Source organism: Trichophyton benhamiae, assembly GCF_000151125.1.
Source record: "Trichophyton benhamiae CBS 112371 chromosome Unknown contig02295.1, whole genome shotgun sequence".
NCBI lineage: Eukaryota > Fungi > Ascomycota > Eurotiomycetes > Onygenales > Arthrodermataceae > Trichophyton > Trichophyton benhamiae.
Genome location: NW_003315097.1, coordinates 141011 through 165050, shown reverse-complemented (window position 1 = coordinate 165050; position 24040 = coordinate 141011). Strand labels below are relative to the sequence as shown.

At 49.0% G+C, this 24040-nt stretch overlaps 6 protein-coding genes across 6 annotated transcripts; 2 read left to right on the top strand and 4 right to left on the bottom strand.

Annotated features, from left to right (window-relative positions):
• Positions 1 to 233: 233 nt before the first annotated feature.
• Positions 234 to 1013, top strand: ARB_00951 (uncharacterized protein; the record flags this gene model as incomplete). The annotated part of the gene is made up of 1 exon (XM_003012654.1): positions 234 to 1013. The coding sequence occupies one exon, from the start codon at positions 234 to 236 to the stop codon at positions 1011 to 1013; it is 780 nt and encodes a 259-aa protein (XP_003012700.1).
• A 427-nt stretch (positions 1014 to 1440) lies between these two features.
• ARB_00950 (uncharacterized protein) lies at positions 1441 to 3233 on the bottom strand (the record flags this gene model as incomplete). Its single annotated transcript, XM_003012653.1, has 4 exons — positions 1441 to 1512; positions 1573 to 2640; positions 2710 to 2907; positions 2988 to 3233. The coding sequence occupies 4 exons, from the start codon at positions 3231 to 3233 to the stop codon at positions 1441 to 1443; spliced, it is 1584 nt and encodes a 527-aa protein (XP_003012699.1).
• An 821-nt stretch (positions 3234 to 4054) lies between these two features.
• Positions 4055 to 6354, bottom strand: ARB_00949 (uncharacterized protein; the record flags this gene model as incomplete). Its single annotated transcript, XM_003012652.1, has 5 exons — positions 4055 to 4724; positions 4896 to 5026; positions 5091 to 5683; positions 5753 to 6290; positions 6313 to 6354. The coding sequence occupies 5 exons, from the start codon at positions 6352 to 6354 to the stop codon at positions 4055 to 4057; spliced, it is 1974 nt and encodes a 657-aa protein (XP_003012698.1).
• A 1317-nt stretch (positions 6355 to 7671) lies between these two features.
• On the top strand, positions 7672 to 13983 carry ARB_00948 (uncharacterized protein; the record flags this gene model as incomplete). The annotated part of the gene is made up of 11 exons (XM_003012651.1): positions 7672 to 7682; positions 7749 to 9321; positions 9388 to 10485; positions 10543 to 10651; positions 10709 to 10846; positions 10901 to 11258; positions 11312 to 11683; positions 11739 to 11994; positions 12050 to 12256; positions 12311 to 12598; positions 12649 to 13983. 11 exons carry the CDS (start codon positions 7672 to 7674, stop codon positions 13981 to 13983), a joined length of 5745 nt encoding a protein of 1914 aa, XP_003012697.1.
• A 2734-nt stretch (positions 13984 to 16717) lies between these two features.
• ARB_00947 (uncharacterized protein) lies at positions 16718 to 17869 on the bottom strand (the record flags this gene model as incomplete). The annotated part of the gene is made up of 2 exons (XM_003012650.1): positions 16718 to 17124; positions 17278 to 17869. 2 exons carry the CDS (start codon positions 17867 to 17869, stop codon positions 16718 to 16720), a joined length of 999 nt encoding a protein of 332 aa, XP_003012696.1.
• Positions 17870 to 19265: 1396 nt separating this feature from the next.
• ARB_00946 (uncharacterized protein) lies at positions 19266 to 22966 on the bottom strand (the record flags this gene model as incomplete). The annotated part of the gene is made up of 4 exons (XM_003012649.1): positions 19266 to 20646; positions 20696 to 22599; positions 22707 to 22840; positions 22897 to 22966. The coding sequence occupies 4 exons, from the start codon at positions 22964 to 22966 to the stop codon at positions 19266 to 19268; spliced, it is 3489 nt and encodes a 1162-aa protein (XP_003012695.1).
• Positions 22967 to 24040: the final 1074 nt, after the last annotated feature.

Below are 24040 nucleotides of genomic sequence, written 5' to 3'. Positions count from 1 at the left end.
AAATCTTGTTGGAACGAAGACGAAGAGCCAGTTGAACGTCTTCTATACAGCACCATTGGGCATTGGATTGACTCGCTTTGAGGCCCTTACCGGTTTACCTACGCCCTTGGTGTTGTGCCTGTTTTCGCTCTCGTCACACCCGCCGATGGTGTTCTTACAGCACGAGCAAAATTAAAATCCTCACCCCCGAGACCTCGACATTGAACGGTTTGATATAAGGCGATATAACCACCATGGCTGCGGCGCGTATACCGGGCTTTAATGCCAGAGCATCCCTTCCACTACGACTCTTCACTTCCGTCACAAACCCTCCTTACCAACCTTGCGTACGATACCTTCACCATTCTCGAAAACCCGCAACAGTGCCATCACCTACCCCATTCGTGCCCGATGTCGAAACATTCCTACGCCTAATTGGGCGAAACATGTCCAGATATTCCAGCAAAATCACTGGATGGAAGCAATTGTTTACAGCGGACTCGGCTGAGCTTCGAGAATTGGGCATAGAAATGACAAGGGACAGACGATACATACTGCGGTGGAGAGAGAAATTCAGACAGCAGGACTACGGCCCAGGAGGTGATTTCGAAAACGTTGTTGACGGTGTTGCTGAGCTGAGAGCTGTTGAGGTTCCCGTCGAAAAGTCAAAGAGTCCAAAAACTACAAACGCCGATGGAGAGTCCCTAGATGTCAACACAATGGGCACCGCTACCCTTACACCTGGAATGCGTTATGCGATTGTCAATCTACCGCCAGGCGAAACAGAGCTCAAGGATACATCTAAGCCGCTCAAAAAGTTTGCCCATTATAAATTGCATCACGGCAATATGATCAAGGGGCCGTATGCTCAGATTATTCCAAACACATGGAGTACCGCGGTCAAGGTTCAGGTTACTGACGGCATGTGGGAGCATAAGCGTGGTAGAAAGATTGATGGTGGTCAGAGAAGACAGAAGGAGATCAGGGCGAAGAGAGCTTTGGCGGAGAGAAGGAATGCTCAGGCAGCTGCTTAGGCGTTTCGTAGCGTCGGAGTTGAAAGGGGAGCACGAGATTAACGACGTTGCTGGCTGGTTACTTCCTGATGTTACTGGCTTGGATATCGCTGTTTAGACGCTAGATTATCCCAGCTACGGGAAGATGTACTATTTCCAATGTATATTACCATTTTTTTTGTACCAAAGCTAACGGAGTAACTGCAACTTTCCTGTCCACCTAGAGAGTATTGTAATAAACGGTTGTATTAGATTAATACTGTTATCTACACCCCCCATCTTCGAAGCATGGTCAAAAGAAAGATTTTATTACATATGCTCTATCCGAAATCCTATTTGCATGACCATAAAGTGCAAATATGGCTCGGTGTATAAACGTAAGAAAAAGAGAAGAAATAAATGAGCAAGAAGCAAGAAATTAACATGATTCAATCCGCAATCGTGATTATCATTTCTGAGAAGGCTGCTTTCGTTTCTCCCACGAGACCATTGGGTTGCCAAGTGGCTTCGAGAAGAGGGACTATTAATGACAAGTTAGTAAAATCGAGCAAGAAAAAGGAGCGTAATATGCGAAACTTACCGAATAGTCAGTTGGCGGCACCACATCTTTGGTGCCTTCAACTTGCTTCCATTTCATTAGTCTGGCCAGCGTAGCTGTTACGGTTCCAAGCTGAACATATGCAAATTGTTCACCGATGCATCTGTGTCTGCCTGAGCCGAATGGGAGGTAAGGACTGTTGGCACCCTTGCTAACCAGACCATATCCGTAATCTGTCTTTTCTTCACTGGCCTCGACTACGGTGACACCGACGTTGTTCTCCCATCGGTGAGGGTTCCAGACCAGGGGGTCAGGGAAGTACTGAGGGTCTCGTGATGGAACACCGGGAGCAGCAAGGAGGTTGTGAGAGATCGGGACAACATAGTTGGTTCCTTCAACGGGCATAGGGGATTTGACAGCACGGAGGATGGAGTGAATTGGAGCGTGAAGGCGGAGAGTCTCCTTGATTACATTGTTGTGAAGGTCGAGTTTCTGAAGGGATTCGTAGGTGAGTGGTGGAAGATCCTCGCCGAGAACACGTTTCTGTTCCTCGTAGAGCTCCTCGAGAATATCTGGACGGCTGGCAAGGCGGAGAACAATCCAGGAGCCGGTGGAGGAAGAAGAGTGCTGGCCAGCCATAAGTAGAGCAATCATCATGTGGGCAACCTCGATATCTGGAATTGGCGTTCCATTCTTGTACACGGACGACATCAAGTTCCATACCATGTCCTCGGAGTCTTTCTCTCCACCAGCCTCACGTCGCTGACGGATGATGTCGGTGTAAACCTGGGCCATCTTCCTTTGAGCACGGTCACGCTTGCGGTTGTGTGGGAAGGGGAACCATGGGAACATGAAGTTGATGGCGGCGAAGCCCATGTCGAGATCGGAGTAGAGTTCCGCAAAGCTGGAATCGAACTTTCCGCGCACCTCTTTACCCTGTAGAGATCGAGAGGCGGTGTAGATGGTGATTTCAGCCATGACCTTGCTGACATTGAAAAGTCCGGAGTCGCCCTTGAAGATGGGAGAGGACTCGAAGAACTGCTCGACTTCTTTGGTGATCAGGGTGACATAGGATCGGAGAGCTTCAGAGGTGAGGCCGAACTTGACGAACTAGCAGGCGGTTAAATTAGCAATGGATAGCCAGGAGATTGAGACGGGAAAATAAATTGCTGTACACACCTTCTTCTGCTCCATGAGCTTGGAGTTTGGGCAATCATACACCACATGTCGTCCGAACACCGGGGTGGTGAGAGGGGAGTAGACATCCTCCGCGCAAACATCCTTGAGCTTTCCGTTCAAAATGAAATCATTTCCCTTTGTACCAAGGAAAACAGTCGTCTTCTTGCCCAGGAGTATGAATGTGAAGATATCTCCATACTAGAATACCGAAATTATGTATACGTTAGCTTTGCGCATTCTCCTGGTATAAGCTAGCTAGTTGAATTCCGCCAACTAACCTTCTCCTTGCAGTCGTCAAAGAACTTGTATGGGTCAATTCCATAGGAGATCGTGCTCCCAATGATCGGAACCCAGTGGAAGACCACCGGAGGCTTTGTAGGGTCCTTGAACAGGAGCTGCTGCAGGACGTTGATAACAATGGAGAGGACGATAAAAGCCGATACGGCACTTGCGACGAGGGCGGCGGTGGACAGGGTCGAGCAGTTCTCGCAGAAACGAGAGACAATGTCGGCTAAGAGGCCCATGGTGACTGGTTCGTCTTCTTATCCTCCTGCTTCTGCCTCTTCTTCTGCTTCCGCTCGAGACTTGTTCGTTGTTTTGGTATGCCTGAAGCTGCGGACGAAGCAAGGAAAAAAAAAATGTCGACCTTGAGATCGAACTCGCATTTTATGCAAGGGGCGTACGGTATTGTAAGATAATGCATTGTTCCTGGTATTTTACGTGGTTTTAATTGGTTTACGGCTGTATCTCCAATACCAACATTACCGCAGCTTCTCCCACCCCCCTTTTCTCCCTTGCGGTGCGCAGGCCAACGGCCGTCGAGATGATTACATTTCGAGCACGCGACAGGCGGAGACGGCCTTGGACGGTGTTCCTGCAGGGCGTCACCTTGTTCGCGGGATCTCTGCTGCCTGAGAGCGACCTGACGGTGGGCGCATCAGGCCATCGCGGCTTCAGGGAGGCCGGCCGGCTTAGTCATGGCAGCTTAAGCTATTAACGGCTTTCAATATCAAAGCCATTATTATTATTGTTGTCTGATGAGCGAGAAGAGACTGTAATTACATTGCCCAGTGGACGCTATTGTACCCATAGTTATATCGCACAAAATGGAATCCTTAAACACGAGAATCGCCGTCGTCTCCAAGGCAGTGACCAAGCCAAGTTTTGCTTTTCGTTTAGGTGGCCCCCTTTCACCTTTCAACCTGGGGGTATAGTCAAAGAAAAAATTAAGAAAAAAAAACCACAATATAAATGGAAAAGGTATGAAAGAAAAGAGAGTTGAAAACAAAATTCCGGAATAGCAGGGTGTGGCTAGTGGTATCATCCCGGGACGGATGGGCTTCTGCTACCTCTTGCTTCCTCGTGGAGTCTTGTCTGCGTCGTCCTGATGGACAACCGGCTTCCGTGCCTCACTCTCAAGCTCCAGCGAGTCGTCAGACTGCTCATCGAATAGCACCTGGTCTCCACTTCCACCGAGTTCCATGAACTCCTTTGAGTTCCGATTGCCAGCCGGTTTGGGCTCCTGGGCTTGAGGCACGGGGTGATTCTGGTATATAGTTATGTTCTGGGAGGAAGGGTCGTCTTCCTTTGTCTTCACCACTTGCTTGACCGTGACTTCATGAATGTCACTCAGCAGCCTGCGGACCATAGTTGGTCGACGTTCTTTTGACACCCTGAGGCCACCGATAGCCCCGGCGAGGTCATCGGTGCTGTCTGCGACCCTGGGCTCATCGGGGTCGATGCCAGTGATCCATGGGTGCTCGAGACATTCATCAACTTTCAAACGCTCCTTCACGTCGACTTCAATCATAGAGTCGATAAGGTCCATGGCGCTATAGTCGATTGAGTCCCAGTACGGGGAAGGATACTTGAAGTATCCGAGCTGGATCTGCTCTTTCTGAGTGTATGGGTACTCTTTTGGGTGGTACAGCTCATCTGAAAAGGGAGGGAATCCGCACAGGCAGATGTAGAGCACCACTCCAAGTGACCAGATGTCAACGGCCCGTGTGTACATCCTGGCTACAGCATTTTCTGCCAGTATCTCAGGAGCAACATCTGATAAGAAGTGTTAGATGCAACAGGGTTAACAGAACAATAGGGAAACTTACAGCCAGGTGTTCCACATCTAGGTTGATAATCTTAGTAAAATTGACCCCAATTTGGACGGCAAAAGATGGTGAACTTACAGCGTGGTGGTGAAGGAGTGTTCACCGACAATCTTTGCGAGGCCGAAGTCTGCTAATTTTACGGTAAGATCTTTGTCAACAACCAGAATGTTCTCCGGCTTTATGTCACGGTGAATGATATTTCGTTCATGCTACGATAACCGTTAGCCGTATACATTGTCACAAGTATGGTTGAACGAAAAACGAACGACATACCAGGTATTTCAAGCCTTCAAAAAGCTGAATGAATACTTTTCGTGTCTCCTCCTCGCTGAGTTTCTGATGCCTAATGATCCAGTTGAACAGTTCACCCTCTGGCGCAAGTTCAAGAATCAGGTAAACACCGTCACTCTCGTCAAAAGTATCCTTTAGACACAGCATATTCGGATGGTTGACACTCATCAACATCGAAATCTCTTGCTGTAGTGCCTCGCGGTCTAGCCTCTGAACAGCGCCTGGGCGTTTCTCGAAATGTTTGACGGCATACTTCACCCCAGTAGAACGTTCAGCGCATAGATAAACCGAGGCAAAGTGTCCCCTGCCCAGCATGTCGAAGAGCTTATACTGCTGTCGGAACTTGCTTGTGTTCCGACTCCGCGGGTAGTTGAAGATGAATCTGGATTCTTGCAAGATGGTAATCTCGTCGCCATTTTCGAGCTCTCGGCGTTTGTTCCTGCCGATGATGGCGTCGTTGATGAAAGTGCCATTGATAGAGAGATCTTCTACAATTGCAACAAAGTCTCCTCCTCTGTTTTCGTGGAATATCAGACAATGGCGGTTGGATATCGTGGGGAGCTTGATCCTGAAATCTACAGTACCAGATGGTTAGCAATGGATCATCACTACACGGCGGAGAGTATGCGACGGGTAAAACATACCGCACTCTGCGTGTCGGCCTATAAGATATCCAGCGCGGTTTATCTCTCTAGTTCCACGCTTCGAGGTGGCGCTTTCCGGTGTTGATATGTCTGATGCCGCTCCAATTACCGGTGTAGTATTTGTGCTGTCCCGCTTCTTCAGAACCAATTGGCCTCCAAAATTGTTATCTAGCGGAGTGAGGTATCCCCATATGCCCTGGGCCGCCTCGTCTTCCACATCGTCAATGGATTGGATTGGGGGATACTGAGAGAAACCCTGGGTGGGACATGAAGACTCGTCTGGCGATTGACCTCGAGGCGCCTCTTTTCGGCGGCCTTCTGGGGGAGAAACTGTAGCAACTTCACGCTTTTCTTCTGAAATTACCTCGTTGACTAGGGGAGAAGGTAGATATCCGGCATCCTGCTGCAATTGAGATGAGATTCGGGGGGATCTCCGTGGCTTCTTTGATTCATGGTCTGGAACTGCGTTGCCCTGCAGGTTTGGCAAAGAATGAGTTAGCAGCAGCTTGAATATTTGTATTTCCTGAGAAACCAATGGCTATAACGTGTTCGCATCTTACCCTTTCTCTCTTCAGATTGCTTCTCTCCCTCTGTGGAGGCATGTTTGGTCCAATGTGAAGAAGTTGACGGTAGTGACGAATACCCCGGATGGACTGCCAATGGCTTCACAACGCCTCACCCCCAAGTCGATGGCAGGCAAAATCAAGTCCGAACACACTCTGCCGTGGCAGTAAGGTCTAACAGTGCCGCTATTGAAGGTGGTAGAAGCAGTCAAGGGGAGAGGCCAGCGTGAGTGTACCTGCTACCCCGTACTATATCCCAACTATGAGACAGCCGCCGAGGTAGTTAACTAGGTGTGCGGAGACGAAATAAATATCTTTCGGCTGCCTCAGTTCCAGGCCGGACAAGCCCAGGCCAAGCTGCAGCAAGCCCCCAGGCAAGAGAACGACGGCGCTTAGAGTCAATGGCAGGCCAGGCTGAGCGAACTTCTTGTCGACCCTTTTTTTTTTTCGAAACATGCGAAGTCGCTCTTTATATAAGGTTGGCCGCCCGTTAGAGCCGCATCCCGCAGTTTTTTATCCTTTATTTTTGCCTGTTTTTACTTTGTTATTTCAACTCCTGCTTGGATGCGAATATCCAGCCATCTTGTAAAAACGTTTCCGTATCATAACCTAAGGCGTAAAAGTCGATATCGAGGCTTTTCTCGCGCAGACTGTTTTTCAATGCTGGCGTGCATGTAGCGGGTTTCACGCACCCAACACGCCGGGAGACAGAGACAGGCCCAGAGGCGCAAAAGAAAACCCTGTAGAGGAAGAGTGGCTTGTTCGGAGCAAGTGGACGAGTTCGTAACCCTGGCTGTGCTCCCCTCCCTCCCCCCGTATCGAGTGTATCAAATGCATCTCGCTTTGCCGTCCTGCTGTCCAGTCGTTTCTCTGCCCCGGCGTCACTAAACACTCGGCTTGGCGGGTTGATCCTCTCAGCAACTCGCATCTCCAGCAGGCAGAGCACTTCTGATACACTTCACCACCGCCCAGAACCCACGACGGCACGCTCGCTGCATCCCTGGAACCACGAAAAAGAAAAGGCCTCCTGGATGACGGCGAGGCTGGTTGACCGGATATGTAGGTGTTCTCGCCCTGTGTTGGTGCTACGTTGGGCGCAGACGTTGCTAACTAACCGCCGGGGGAGAGCTTCAGGCATCATTCACCATCGTATATCCGGCGTGCGGCGCTCGAGAAACTTGCGATACTAGCCACAAAACACCCCGGGCAGGACGATGATCAGGGCAATTCAGACGTCGAGAGGCTCATAAGTGCCTGTAATGGCTCTAAGGCGGCTCCCGGTGGCTCCCAGGCTCGCTGCGCCTCGAGTGTACTGCCCCCTTTACTGCCTCATACCTACACTCCCCCCCTCTTTCAATGGCATCTGCGTGAGAAAGTGGCTAATTAGGAAGATAGGGGGTTCGAGAACTAGACGTCCTGGTTGCTCTGTGCAGGGCAGCTGGCTCTGTTCAGCGTGGTGACCATGCTGCAAAACTTGCCTCTCTGCTGGCTGGGTACCTACCTACGCTCCATACGCTCCGCATCCATTCGTCTCCCTTCCTACATATTTACAAACCCTCGCCGTGGGAAACCCTGACCCATGATGTTGTTACGGCGTTGCTTTCATTGGGCTCTAGGCACAAGTCGCTGCAGGATGACGTCCACGAAGCCATTGACGAGTACTTGGAAAATTGTCACCAGGCAACAGACCGCCTGCCGGCCGTTTTTGATGCAGATGGGTCAGGGATACAGGTCGAGAGCCATGAATCTACGGATGTGACTACTCTAATGGTATCGCTAGTGGGATTTCTCCGGGCCTCGTCCAAGTTCCCCCATTTTTGGGCACCACTGGATCGCCTTGCTATTGTAAAGCAGTTACACATCATTCTATCAGAGAGGTTCCTGGTAGCTGTGGAGACCATCTCTTCCGGCATACGGAACTCTCGCTCTCCAGATCCTTTGCTGCACGACTGGAGACGGTACACCCGCCAGTATGCGGCTGATGGACGGCCCCTTGGCTCCATGCTGCTACAACAGGCCTTCATGGGCTTTCTAAAGTCCTGCACATCTCCTGTTGAAAATGATAAAGCCCCACCGCTGCCAGATGATACCCTTCTCTCCCGATATGCAGACAGTGGCTATGTAGCTAAATCCTCAGACCGCGGGATGATGAGTCTGGTAAAATACGCTGCAGAAATCGCGGGTGACCAGATCAATCTCCTCGAAGAAGGGTCGGATTACCTACAAGTTAGCTCCACTTGGCAACAGCGCCTTGCATTCTTGGTCAAGGCTTTGTCAATAATGTGCTCTATCAACTGCATCATGGTTGACCAGGATTCTGTGGATCTAGACCTGCTCTTCACATCCCTAGACAATACCATTTCAGATCCAGACCAAATGATGAACAAGGACCTAGCTACTGTTGTCCTTAAGGCTGCTGTAATTCTAGCAAGGCTATCCCGAGGCAGTGCAAACGGGCTAACCCGCTCTCTTCTTCGCTTCATTGTCCAAAATGGCCAAAGCAGCCCTGTTGTCGCACTGGCTGCCCAATGTTTGGCCCAGAACCTCCGGCTTCTTTCCCAAGATACCGTCATAGGCACCCTATATTCTCTCGGAAACGTCCTTAGCTCTGGGTCGGCAGCTGACAAGGCTGCCACTGCTCTAACTGCCGAGTCAGGCACTGGCTATTCTCATTCGATAGAGACTCGTGCTCCCCCCACGAATGAGAGCTTCTTATCCCTTGCTATTGATGGAGAGGGTGATACCTCTGTCACAGCTAGAAATGTGGTACATGCCATTGTAACAATCGCCACTTATAGTGAAGATAGCAAGATTGTCGCCCTTGCACAGTCGATTCTGGTGCAGAAGATTGGCAAGGCGAATGTCGTAGTCGATGCATATATTATCCAGGAGACTGCAGCTCTTTCATTGAAGAGTGAGCCTGCGGAGTTCCGTCTCTTGCTGAAGTTCTACTCTCGTCTACTGCGAGATACTGTTGCTCAGGGGAATAACCTCATGCTGGAGGCGGTAAGTCCCAAGCTCCTTTCATCTAGCTATTTAACTTTATTCTATGGATTTCTAATATATCAGTAGATACACAAAGCAAGAAATTACCTTGCAGCAAATCTCGACCGAAATAGTGAAGTGTTCAAGATCTATCTTGTGTTCCTCCTTGAGAGCTTAGTTAACCAGGGAGCTGCCGTCGAACGTGAAAAGGTCCATCCAGAGGATCTTGAGGCAACTGCTAAACAAATCGCCCCAATATTGAAACCTCTTGCTATACTACTAGCTAGGGCAGGTCGTCTAGATCAGTTAGCCTCTGGAGTGTGTGACAATGACGATATCACAGATATGCTCCGGGATGCGTGGTTCAACATTGCAGCCCATGATATATCACTTCACTCAGAGCTTGGAAAGGCGAACTACGAACAGCTACGTATCCTCGCGGAACACTCTCCTCCGCTTGTCTCCGAGAACCGCGCTGAACTGCTCGAGAGTGACATTGAGTTGAATACAATTCTAAGGCGTGGCCAGAGCCCTCAGACAACCGTTGAAAAGAAAAAGAACCTAACTGCCGAGCTGCCGGCACAAGAACATGATATCCGACGCTTGAACTACCCCAAGGCACTCTTCCTCAATGCAACGCTACTCATAGAAACCCTCCGTGCTAATTCTGGAGATTGCACCAAAGTGTTCACCTACTTCCTCGACCCAACCTTGGGTGCCTCGGAAATGGGCAATTGCATGAGAGCAATTGCGGATAAAGTTGTGACCGTCTACCTTGAGAAAACTCTCCGAAGCACATCCGTGAAGTTCTCGGCCCCTTATATCGCCAAACAGCTAGCTGATACTTTTACTGCTTGTTGCCATCGTATCGTCCAAGTCCAACAAACTGCTACATTGGCTGCAAATAAGATAATCATGCAATGCCCGTCAGCCCTTTGCCAGAAGCTCTCATTGTTTACTCTGCTCGACTTAATTACTTTGCTCTGGTCATCGTGCATGGACGAGGAAATGGATGAGTTTGCATGGAACTCTACTTTCACTTCAAGCAGGCGGACGGTCCAGGTTGTTTTATCAGACAATTATGATTTTAGGAGGCGCACCTTGAAAAACCTCCATAACTCAGCACGCACTTGGATCTCAAATGTTATGAACATCGCACCTTTAGATATCAAGGGGCTACTGCAGGTGAGATATAAACCCCAACCAACGCAACAAATTTCGCTAATATTTTTTCTCTCATAGACGTACCTTTCTGATTACGATGATGATGGCGTGTACGGAAATATAAACATGGGCCGTTCGTTAGCGCTTGAGATGGGTTCGGCAATACCCTTTGCCGACCAACGATTAGGTATATAAGTTCTTATATCAATCATTTATACTCTGAGCTTTCATTAACGGCCGATAGGATCGATTGATAACCCAGGCGGCACTGTTCTCAATGTTGCTTCCGACTTCATTTCTCAGTATACTACTCGACAAGAGTACCGGTACTCTGAAGCTGCCCCAGCTCGCAGAGGAAAGTCTCCTCTAGCGATATCTTATGGTATTTAATTGTTTGATTTGGGCTATGGTATCAACCTTCTAATATATTCAATAGGTCAAAGCACCACCGCCCGGGTGACTGATTACCCTGACACTGTGCAGGAAGCTCTCGCAGCCCTCGAGCATCAAATTAGAACAGAGAAGCATATTTCTCTGGACCTTCCTCGACACATTCTTCGCCGCGCCGCTGCTCTCTTGTGTAATACGGATGATAGCCATGCGACAATTATCGCTTACCTAGTCAGCATTCCCTTCCAGATATTTACGAAGGAGTCCATCAGGATGGGAATTGCTCTGTGGCTAGGAGTTATCAATGAAAAACCAGCTATGGAATCCAGAATATTGGTAGAAGTAGCGCAGGCATGGGAACGTACTATTCGTCGCAAGCAAGGAATCTTCGATCCGAACTTCAAGTAAGCTATCTTCTGTCAGTTTCTTGAATCCTGCCCTGGCTAACATTTCTTAGACATAAAAATCCTTTTATGAACAAGCTTGAATCATCCCCATCGGATAAAGAAGCGATCGTCCGGCGTCACAAGAAAGCTCAGAACGTCATATCTCCTCATTTCCTGGCTTTGCAGTTCCTAGAAAGCCATTTCAGCGCAAGCAGGCTGGGCAGCTTGAATACCCAGCAGGTGTTTAGACGCCTGGTCAGTGAGACATTGATTGCCTTGAGAGATTCTACAGGCCACCCACTAGCTCGCGAGATTCACTTCCACATCGTCCTTTTCAGTCTCAAGGTGCTCCATTCATTCTCCGGACAGAGTAATGTTAGTTCCTGGAAACTCAAAGATCAAATCCTCTCTGCTGCACTGAGCTGGTTCAGCCACTCTCCAAGGTAAGTTATTATTTTAATCTCACTTCCTAGGATGATACTAACTAAATATTTTTAGGTGGTCGTTCGGAGGAAATCGCTTGCAGCTCAAAGCTGAAGATCAGGTCCTCCACGATATAGAGTCTATGCTGGAGACAGTATCTTGGAAAGAGGTAGTGGATTCAAAGTCTCATAAATCGCTGCAAGCAAAGCACGACCTACTCCTCATTCTGATTGGAAATGAGCGCTCTCGACTTAAAGTCTGGCTTTCTCCACTCGATTTAGAAAAGAAATCGTACTTCTTCTATGGAACTGGTAACAAGACCGTCACCGAGGTAAGCTCCTTACTTTACCGCCTCAGAATAGCCAGTTGCTAATTATTTGCTTTAGGAGACTGTCGCGGGACTTCTTCGATTGGCATGGAATGAGAACCCAAGCCTAGCACTTCAGCTAGGATCACGGTTCCCATCTGCTAAACTGCGAACTGATATCAGATGGCTTCTACTTAACTTCCCTGAAAAGGCACTTAAGGAACCAAACGCTTTGGAGATTCTACTTGGGTCAGCTCTTCCGGAGGATGTCTCATTCCAGCTCAAGGTAAATTAGACTATTTCCCCAAGGTGTTTGTACACTTTCCTAACGGCAATGCAGTACCTCCTCTATTGGGAGCCGATCGATCCGATCTCAGCTGTCACTTATCTGTTGCCAGCGTATGGTAACCATCCGTTTATTTTGCAATATGCCCTTCGATCCCTCGAGAGCTTCCCCGTCGATGTTGGCCTTTTCTATGTTCCACAGCTCGTGCAGGCTCTTCGCTATGATGCACTGGGATATATAGAACGTTACCTTTCAAATACAGCCCAGTTGTCACAGATGTTCGCCCACCAAGTCATCTGGAATATGAAAGCAAACGCCTACAAGGATGAAGACTCTCAGATTGTAAGTACCTCGAACAGTGTTATGGATATCCAAAGCTAACGAACAAATAGCCTGATCCACTCAAACCTGTGCTGGATAGATTTATGGACTCTGTTATTGCCAGCTTCACGGACGAAGACAAAGAATTCTATGAGAGAGAATTCGCGTTCTTCAACGAGATCACCGGTATTTCAGGCAAACTACGGCCATACATCAAACGTACCAAACAAGAGAAGAAAGAGAAGATCACGGAGGAGCTGCGAAAGATAAAGGTCGAGGTTGGCGTGTATTTGCCAAGTAACCCAGATGGGGTTGTTGTCGGCATCGATCGAAAGTCCGGAAAGCCCTTGCAGAGTCACGCAAAGGCGCCTTACATGGCAACGTTCCGAATCAAGAAGACGAGGAATATCGAAGACGGCAGCAACGCTGCTACTCCCGCCGAAGAGGCGGATCACGAGGAAGCAAATTTGCAGCTGTCCCAGGTTAAAGAATCCGCTGTACAAAGCAAACGTGAGAGCCTAGCTGCGTCTCAAGCGGGAACATATGAGGTATGGCAATCTGCTATATTCAAAGTCGGAGACGACTGCCGTCAAGACGTCCTCGCACTTCAAATGATTGCTGCATTCCGTGAAATCTTTGCGAGCGTTGGATTGGACGTCTTTGTCTTCCCATACCGTGTTGTGGCCACCGCCCCTGGATGCGGCGTGATCGATGTCTTACCCAACTCGATATCTCGAGACATGCTGGGCCGTGAAGCTGTCAACGGTCTGTATGATTACTTCGTATCGAAGTACGGAGGAGAGCAGTCGATTAAATTCCAAGAAGCCCGAAGCAACTTTGTGAAAAGCATGGCTGCATATTCAGTTATTTCATACCTGTTGCAGTTCAAAGACCGACATAACGGCAATATCATGATTGATGACGCAGGCCATATCATCCACATCGACTTTGGGTTTTGCTTTGATATTGCGCCTGGCGGTGTACGGTTCGAGCGTGCTCCGTTCAAACTAACCACAGAGATGATTGCTGTCATGGGAGGATACCATCCGTCTTCGTCAACGGCTGCCTCAGCCACAGCTTCTACAGCCACTACATCCACCTCTCATTCCGCATCGTACAACAACTCTCAATCATACCGTTGGTTTGAATCACTTGTGGTTAAAGCTTTCCTTGCTTCAAGACCTTATACTATGAAGCTCTCAAACATCGTAACCCTCATGCTGGACAGCGGTCTTCCATGCTTCACGCCCCATACGCTGACCAACTTCCGCGACCGATTTGTCCTAGAGAAGAGTGAACAAGAGGCAGCGCAATATATGAGAGAGCTCATCAGGAAGAGTTACGCCAGCATGTCGACCAAGGGCTATGATCAGTTCCAACTCATGACGAACAACATCCCCTATTGATTGCCATCCCGCTTGGCATAACCAGTCTGTTTCCAGTTCTACCATCTTTTGTTTCATATCTTCAGCTTTTCTGCCATTTGGGCAACTTTATAGACTTTATTTGATATTTAATATAGAGTATTTTATTCAATAGCATTCGCATCTTTGAGTCATTACCACCATCAATCCCAAGTGGTCGATGGTATCCACTGATGTTTCCACCTGCGAAGACCAGTTCCGTAACCCCGAGAGCCTTTCGGGGACGCTATGTACGCTGTCACACTCCGAGTCTAACAGCGAAGAGGCCAAATGACCTACATAGCAGTCTTCCCGGAGCGTATTGGCCACGCATTGTGTGTGGACAGCGCTGCGGCTTCGCTTTTTGCCGCTCGTTCGAACCTTCGTCTGTCCTCCTTTTTTACTCCTTTTTCCTTTCCCTTTATCCGATTTCCTCTTATGACTTCTTCTACTTCACCTTTTTTTTTTTTTTTTTTTTTGATATGTGGTGCATGGAGCGAGCGGCATGTTGAAAATGGCTTATGGTTATGACCCGACGAACTCCCAGTTAACTGGTTAACTAGGCCAAGTCTTCAGGGCTGAAATCAAATCAAAGATGCATCGTAATACCTACCATCTCTCTTCACAACTTGAGCCTCTTGCCACCCAGATATGCAAGTATAATGTGTTTGAGGGCCTCCCAATCGTTTGTTGGTCGTCTAGGGCGCTACACTCTTGAATCTTGTGTGTCTCCAGCCGTCAGTCATGTTTGGACTGCAAAAGCATATAATGGCCAAAGGTAAGTTGAATCTATACCCTGATTTAAATCTAGCTGGCATTACATTAACTAGTATCTAGAGTGATCCTTAAATTTCAGAAGCAAGTCGAGGATGGCTGCTTACTTGATCGTGAAAGGCAGAACCTACTAAGGTTTCGTTCTCCCTATATCAGGGCCCTCGTTGATGTGCCGGCAGAGAAGCACAACGGGACCCCTTTTCTGGTTTTGGAGCATATGGATGTTTCACTACCCGATATGTGGCAATGCCGACAAGAACCACCCTTCAGAGAAATGATCATCTCTCTTCTTCACGCTTTGAATGTGATACACACTAGAAACTACGTCCATACCGGTATAGGATCAGTCTTGTTGCTCGCTGTTATATTCATAATGGAGCCCAGTTAACGTTGTTCCTTTTCTTCAAGATATCGAACCAAGGAATATCCTCCTTTCCAAAGTAGGGACGCCTGATATGGAAGTTAAACTAGCTGATTTTGAAAATGGTACCTATATTATAACTCTAGAATGACTGGAACTATTATGGCAGTAACTAACAGCTTTCCTAGTTTTTGAATCCCCAAATGGCTTCCCTATCCAACCTCTTGCTGTACGCTCCCCAGAAGTTTGGCTCAGGCTTCCCTGGGGTCCGTCTGCAGATATTTGGAACCTGGGGCTGTTGGTAAGCATGATAAAAAGGGCCAAGATTACTGTCGGCATATTCTGATCCCATTTTACGCAGTTTGTTAGAATACGATTTCAAGCTCTACTTCTTGATCTAAAGAGTCCTGATATTGATGAATTCCGGCGCAAAATAATGTACTTGACTAAAATGAAACGCCTCTTTGGTCTCAATAATCCATGGCCTGAGGCTTTCCTTGAATCAGATTGTGCTGATGACCTTGAACTTGTCGACTCACTTGTGGCTCAGACCAAAACACCCTCCTTAGAATCCTTCCTGGCATCACGAAGTGGATCCGAAGTCGAGATCGATTTCGCTACTCGAATGCTACAACTTGATCCGGCTGAGCGCTGGACCGCCCAGCAGCTGCTAAGCCACCGCTGGGTGACAAGCTAAAACACTCCTAGATGATATTCCATGTGTGAATGATCTTGGAACTTGTGACTACTATGTCAATCATGTCGATATATGAAGGAGTTATATAGACTCTAGAGTCACGAATACGAGATTTTGAGCCTCAACCTTAGTCAGCTTTCCTTCTTTGGACACCGCCCTTTTCAGTACATTCAACGGTGCTTTTTACCAGCGAAGAGGCCAACTAACATACATGCGATTACCTTGAGTAATTGAGATAACGGACATTAGTCCAACTTCGCTTTTTGCCCCTGGTTCGAATCAGGAGGAAGATTTACTTGTATATTTTTATATTTTTGATATTGCTAGTTAAGACGTTCTTATAACTACTAGGACAAGATGTTTCGACGACTGGTTCACTGATGTTGTTCGTGTTGATAGCCAGCTAACTAGATAACTAATATTCACACCAGAAAGAAAAAACTGAGTCCAGAGCTTGCTTGCAAGGCTTGCTTCAAATATAAGAAATAGACAGACATGCTGATAAGAAGGCCGAGGTGTGATGATATGGGCATAGGTTTACACGGTAAGATGTTCCAGCCGTATAGTCGGTGAGTATGCAGCATAGAAGAAGGACGCCAAAGAAAAGTGAGGTAAACATAAAAAGGAAAAAGGAAAAACAGAGGGGAAGAGTTCAACTTCACTCCAGTACCAATATTCGAATATCCCACCACCGCCTTACTTGTTATATTTGATTCGATGACCGATCTGCTTCCATGCCTGACAAACTCCCATCATTCCAAATAACATATGAGAAATATGAGAAATAAAACACGGTTCCTTGAGATATGGTGGCTAGATGTGAGAGAGAAAAAAAGAGAAGAAAAGAAAAGAGAATAGAAGAGAAGAGAAGAGAAAATCGGTAAGAAGGTCCTACTCGGCTATAGTCAATCCATGAAATCGGCACGCAAGATCTTCTCCTGGAAGTAATCCGGCTTGGGTCGTGGCTTGGGCTGCTGCTGCGGAGGCTTCTGCTGCTGTGAAGGTGGTGGAGGGGAAGAGGGGTGACGCTCTAGTAGCTCCTTTGGTGGCGGCTTGTACGCCTCCATAGTAGCAACGGAAGCCGATCGGTGATGTTTGCCTGGGAACGAGGCCGATGAGAAGGAAGATGAGAGCGATGGGGACGAGGAAGGGGAAGTGTTGGACGTCGAAGAGCCAGAGACAGAGGACGGGTGTTGCTGCCCCTGCCCATGCCCCTGCCCTTGCTGCTGCTGATGCATGGAGAAGCTTCCGGCCAGGGACGGAGCTCGCTCTGCTCTGGATCGAAGAGCTTCTGGCCAGTTGAAGCCTTCGCCTGTTGGTAGAGTCATGTTAGCATATAGACTTTCTTCTCGGATAAAATGTTAAAGTATGCGGGGTATTGAGATAAATCTTTCAGAAAATCGCCGCTATGACTTTTGTGGTATCAAAACGCGGCTGGTGCTCAGTTGACGAAAAAGGCTCCTACCAAGGCTACCACCCCTGCAATAAATGCTAGGGGTGATAATGAGTTGTTTGAATGAGGGAATTGAGTGCTTATCCGGAATGGAAAGGGATTGATATATACCATTTAAACTGGCGGCCCGGTCCCGGAAGCTGAAGGATACCCGTCTTGCAAATGGGGGTGGAGATGTTGGCATTGGTGTGTCTTCTTCGTCCTCTTCCTCGACAACCGCCTGGTCCCGTGTTGGAGAACTCGAGAGAATCGAGCTGGAAACACTTCCTCGTCGGCGTCGGCCATTGGGAGGAGGTACCGTGGTTCCAGCTGCTGCCGTCGGCGTGGTTGTCGCCGCAGTCTGTCCAAAGGGAGCAGACTGGTTAGTGGGGGAACCGGATAGTCCAAGTGTGGTGATCGACATTCGCCGACGATGTGGTTGTTGTTGAGCGTTTGATGCCGCTGCAGTAAAGAGAGGGGCGGTAGTACTCGAGGTATTGGTGTTCAATGGCGGGGGTGCAGCGTTCCCGGGCCGAGCAAACATCTCTGTGATCGAGGCACGACGGCCTCGAGGTGCAATGGGTGTAGTAGGGGGTGAGTTTGACATATGAGCGCCGTTCGACATGATGGTGGGCGTTTGTAGTATGGTTGAGAAGCGGTGTACGTTAGCGTTTCAAGTAGAACTGTTGAACAGCCGTTGAAAAACGGCGGATTCGTTACGATATCAACCAGTAGTTGAAATCGCAGAAAACGGCGGTTTGAGGCAGTGAGAACAGCGAAGAATCCGGTTCTGTGTTCTCGAAGGCCGTTCTTGTATCAAACAGCCGGTTTGTCGTTCAAGATGACGTGGATCTGCAGATCTTCAACCAAGCACTCAAGCGAACCTCAATAGCGATGGAGCACAGAGTATGGGGTTATGGGGTAGACCACAGTCGTCGTCAAGCAGTGAGTGAGCGGAGTAAAGGGGAAATGAGTCAATGATATCTCTCTCCAGTGGAAGAAGAGAGGCGAGAGGGAGTGAGGGGGAGGTCCCAAGGTGCCCGTTCACTGGCAGGAGCTGGAACGGAACTGTGGGGAGCTTCGGGTGGCAAGCAAAGGTGCCTGATCACTTCGCAACTAGCGGATACTCCAAACCACACGGTTATCGCGGTGAATTCCAGGCTGCAACTTCGTCTGCAACGCCCGTCACTGAGTGAGAAACGAGAGATGAAGTCGAGGTCGAGAGAAAGGAGGTCGAGGAGGAAGATAAAGAAACAGAGAGGTTCGCTTATGTCAGCCAGCCCCCACAGAGACCACGCCACTCTCCAGCCAATCAGCGTTGGGGGTTTACTCTTCAGTCACATGCTAATTACGGTTACCTTACGATACCGCTGATTCGCGCCTGTTTAGCGTGTGAAGGCCCAGGCCGATACACCCCATTTCATACATCGCTAGCGGTAATTTACCCCGGATTTCCATGACTAAGCTTTGCTGACTAACGGCCGCTATGGCGGATTACCGATGATCCGGTTACAGGTCTGCCACGTGACTGTTCATTACGTCATTAGGTAAGCTGCACAGCGAACGACGGCCCTTAAGGCATATCAGAAGAAGTATCTTGATGGGTAAGGGGGGTTGCTTAGATATCCCTGGTTCCCAGGCTAGATAGAGTGGATATTTCCTTTTCGAGGGGCCGCTGGACTAGTGATATGGTGAAGGAGAGTAGAAGACCTTACGCTTAAGAGATAACGCCCAGCGCAGAACACACCTTACAGATTAAGGAGAAGAAAGGAATGATGAAGGGTAAGAATATATATTATTGGTAACTAATTTATACAGGTGAATTGAACAAAAAGTTAGGATAAGGAAAAGGGTAACAATATAGAATGACAGTTTAGTCAAACACCACACAAAAAAGAACAAAAAGCACCGTCATTTCTGGTATAAACAGCATAATCATCAATCAGGCATCCCATGAAGTTATTGATCTGGAAAAGAAAAGATAAAGATAAAGAGAAGAGAAAGGCAAAGGGCAATTTCAGTTATGGTGTAAACGCCGACACCTTTCCTGCAAATCGAGCTCCGGCACTGCCTCGCTTGTGAAGTCTCTCTCGTTCTTTGCTGTCGACCGCCGGCATGGACGAACCGTTACCTTCAAGTCCGCGGATAGTAGGTAGAGCACTTAGGGTATCCCCGGTGCTACTACCCCCACCGTCAAGACGAGAGGATCGAACGTTTCGTTGGGTGAGATAAAGCTGCGCGGATTCAGAGAGGGGAGAAGTTGGCAATTTTGATGGCATGATGGCTCCGTTCTGGACAAGGAGTTCGGCAATAGGGAATGGCTTAGCTATGGCGCTAGCACTGGAAGAACGGCTCGGGATAAATGGTCTTTGGCGGCCCAAGCTAGGGCTCGCTGGAGGAGAAATAGCTGGTGCTGGATCTGCTGAATCCAAGGCAGCAGTCAGAGCGTTGGTTTTGCGGTTGGTATCAATAGCATTGACATTGACTCCTAAGGCAATGGCATAGAGTACACCTTGGATGTCGTTCATTTCGATGGCATTGAAGAGTGTTTCGACAGGAGAGTTGTATTCAGGTGATTCGGGCGAGACTACACGAACGAAGGCACGCTCGCTATATTTTGCGGTGATGAATTTTAGGCGTTGCTCTCTGGTCGCTGTTGGACCAGGCTTGACGCCTGGGGATAGCTGTGCTTCCCAGACCATGTTGCTGATTCGATTACCTACTTGAAGTAGGATTTCCACAATGTCGTTGGAGAAGGAGTGAATGTCGAGTGTGAGAGATCGGACTTTGGAGATGTGTGTTCCGAGGGATCGATGGATTCCGCTGCATTCAATGCAGAGGACTATGCCGAGGTTGATGGAAACCCATTCAACCTTTGATGTTGAGCAGCAATCGGCACACCAGGTGTTGCCTTCATCAGCTGCGCGTATGGTTTGAAGTAATTTGGCGGGATCGTCATCGTAGCCATGGCTGCCACTTCTCATGTAGCCGGGCCGTGCGCCAACCGTTGTTCGACGTCCCATGTTGTTTGAGTTAGATGGAGACACGGATTTGCCAGTCAGGGCGGATCCTATTGTGCGTCCAGATAATTTTTCCTTTGGTGTAGTTTGCTTGGTACGTGGGGTGGAGACTCGTCCTTCTACAGCGCTTTGTAGGGCGTTGTTGATGGCTGTGATCCAGTTTCCCATGTCCTGCTCAGAAGTGGCTTGGTAGATTCGCTTGAACTGTGGCGTGATAACCTCGAAGCAGAAACGTCTTTCCGCATTGCGCGCTTCACGTACAGAGGCCATTCGCAAATCGATCGGATCCATGTGCAAGTCCAGCTTTTGCTTCCAGTTGCTGTATTCTGAAAGCTTGCCCTGGTCGAGCACGATCCAGAATCTATCAATGGCGTTAGAAAGCCTAAAGATAGAAACGTTAAAAAGAAAAGAAAGGGGAGAAAGAAACATACTTGTGCCACGCTTGTTTGTTGATCCCTTTCGGGTCCATATGCGACCCAGGGCGTGATAAAGCCCACAACAACCCCTCCTTCTTTTGCTGTCCGTTTGCGCCCTCTGTGGCCGCCTTACTAGTGCTATCGCGCTCTTCCAAGTCACGAAACCCTTTGAAACGGTTTTGTGAGGTAGAGACAGGCCCGGTGTTGGAGCCGGTAGGAACCGTCGCTCCTCCGTTGGGTGAATTCGATCGCCCCGAAGTATTGCCAGAATAGCCACGAAAAGTCGAGTTAGTGCCATCTGCATGGCCAAGGTCGGAATCGGACGTGTAGGATGTTGCGTTGTTATTCGTAGTGCTGTTGCCACCTGGAGTAGGTGGAGATGGGCCGGGGTTTTGGGCTGTGTCGGGTTCGATGTATTTCTTGCTGCTATTCTCGAGAAGTCTTCGCTTTTCTTCGCGTTCGGTACGTTGAGTTTTAAACTCTTTATCGACCTTGTTGACTTCATCGACGAGAGCATCAAGATGAGGTAGGAAGGCTTCAACCCCCCGTGAAGTTGAGATATGGGCATTTGCCTGACAAACGGCAAATTGGGTGAGGCTGGCGAGCAACTCCTGTTCACGTTTTCCGCCAGTTAAATCCTGCATGAAAGAGGAATAGTCGAATCGGCTTAGTTCAAATTTGCGTCTTTTCATTTGGTATTTCGAGTCACTCTCGACTCGTTTCTTTTCCTTGAGGGAATCTTGTCGCTGACCGAGGTACTTGCTAGCGTATGCGTAGTAGTCTCTACTCTCGTCATCGAATTCTTTCTTCTTGGCATCGGCTTGCTTCATGTCAACGTGGTAAAATCGCGATAGAGGTTTGACGACGAATTCATGCATGTATTCGGCGTCTAGTCGTTCGGCCGCGAGGAGCTCACGCCCCGCACGGTTAAAGTAATGGTCAAGCGCAGGCTGTATAGCTGGCGCGTTGGCCTTGGCGGTATCTCCGAGAGTTTTGATAAAGTTGTAAATTGCATCATGGCAACTAAGACGAGCGTGGTAAGCTACTTCGGCCTTTTTGAGCAGCTTCTTCATTCTCGTGCGTAGATTTCCAGTCTTTTGTTCGAGGGATTTCATGGTGGCCCGGAATAGGGGACCGTCGTCGACCGCGCACATATCCTCGCCAGGATGGTGACAGGTGACATCCACCTTGGGACCTCCCAGCGCACTGGTGGATGGCTGCACGTTCTGGACGGCATTATTGCTGTTGTGCGCTGTGAATCTCCGAAAGCAATCCTGGTATTCGACAGTGGGTGCCGCGGGGGCGAGTTCGTCGTTTGATTCATTTGGATCACTTGTTCTAGAGACGTTCGAGTGGGATGAGACCTGTCGGTTGCGCTGTGGCACCGCGAGCTCAAAACCGGTCGACTCGAAACTTGGGCTTGTTGAGGGTCTGGGGGGCCCTTGAACCCAGTATTGGAACCAGGCCAGGGTGTTCAATCTGTTGGACCTCTCGTCGTAGTCGAGAAAACTGCAGCAATTGCGCCATCCGCCGCATTTCTCTTCAATTTTGACTGGTGGCTTCCATTTCCACGACCAGTCGAATTGCACCGATGGCGACCCTCCAGTGTTGAAGGTGCCAATGTGGCGAACATTTTCGTTGTTGTTTTGGATATTCGGGTCCGCGTGAAATTCATGCGTGACCAGATTGTCAAGGTCCTTTGCATTTGCAGCGTATGCAAAAGTGAGACTCTTGACCGTGTTGTCGATGCCCGTTGGGAGGGCACTAGAGACGCCATTGACAGTGGTTGGCTTGGGGGCGGCTGTGCCCTTTTCTTGTCGAATGACGAAAGTAAAGCAGAAGTGGAGCTCGTCCTCGTTGGTTAGCCGCAAGATGAAGGACGGGCCCGGGTTGAGTGGGTTGTTGGGAGGATCAGGATCCTAGATGTAGATATCATGGTATCAGTGCAGTTCTTTGATAAGGGAACACAGCCATAGTTGCGTGCGGCGCATGCCAGAGTCCGGAACCAGAGTGGTAACAAACGCACCTGAATGAATTCAATAGGTGTGTTATCACCAGCATCTCTCTTTGCAGATACCTGCGATGCTGGGTAGCCATTTGGTGAGATCACCAAGAGAATAGCTCCACTCCGGTTTGTGACAACCAGAGAGGAGATGCTGACTATAAGGATAAGCCCAGTTAGTAGCTGTAGCCGTAGAGAGACAAAGATAGCTTACATTTTCTTTGATCCCTCAGGTAGAGGGCAGAAGGAATGGAGGACTTGCAATGGGACTGAACGTTTCCCATTATGAAAGATCTGCGAAGAGCAGAGAAAAACCAGTTGCAGAAGCAAGAGAAGACGTAAAGTAGCGTAAGAAACGCGGTCTTATAATATCAATAGAATCTCGCAAAAAAAGAAGCCTGATGAAGGCTGAGAGCGAAAAAAGAGCCTGATGAAGGCTGAGAGCGACTGCTCCCTCGAGCAGAGAGCAGTCAAAAAGCGTTCTATTGAGTTGGTTTTTTTTTTGTTGGTTTTTTTTTTTTTTTTCTTTTGAAAGAAGAACGAACGACGTTTAGCAGTTGTTTCAAACGATAGCGAAGCGGTTGAAGCGAAGGACTGATTGAACGAAGGTGGTGAGGTGAAGCGAAAGAGGGTGAGGAGGAGAAGAGAAGAGAAGATGGAGAGGACGAGGACGAGGAGGGGGATAATATCTCTGAGCTGCTGGCGGCGGCTGGGGGGCGGCGGCGGCGGCGCTTTTGCAGTGTCGTCAGCGACGCTGCGAATCCGTGGTTATCGTGATAAGGAACCGCGGGTTGAGCAGCGCCAGCAGCAACGCGAAGTCGTAATGAAGTCGCATCTGACGTCGTTGGCGAAGGCGCGAGAAGAAACCAAGGCGACAGACGGCAGTTGACGGCGGCCAGAGGGCGATGATGGTCGGCCGGTGGTCGTTGTTGCGGTCGTCGCTGATATTTCGCTCGTTGTGGTTATTTTTTCGACGGAGATGAGATGACGATGCGGCGATACGAGGTGCGGTTATTAGTTATTAGGTTGGCGGGCGAGCTAGCCTGACGAGCTAAGATCGATACGCAGCAAAGGGCAACGCAGCGCTGGGCTCGAGACCGGCCACGGACAGGGTGACGGGGGGTGCAGAGCAGTGGTATTAGGGTGTTTGTGCGGCCTGGGTCTGCGGTGGACGTCGTGGATGTCGAGGATGTCGTGGTTGTTGCGTCTTCAGCCTCATGCAGGGCGAAGATCGCTCCCTGGCTTGACCCCTGACATGTTACATAACTCCATGCGTGCAGTCCAGCTGCCGTCTGCTGCTACAATCGACATCTACATCTACATCTGCACCCTGCCGGTACATAAATAGCAGCCTGTCC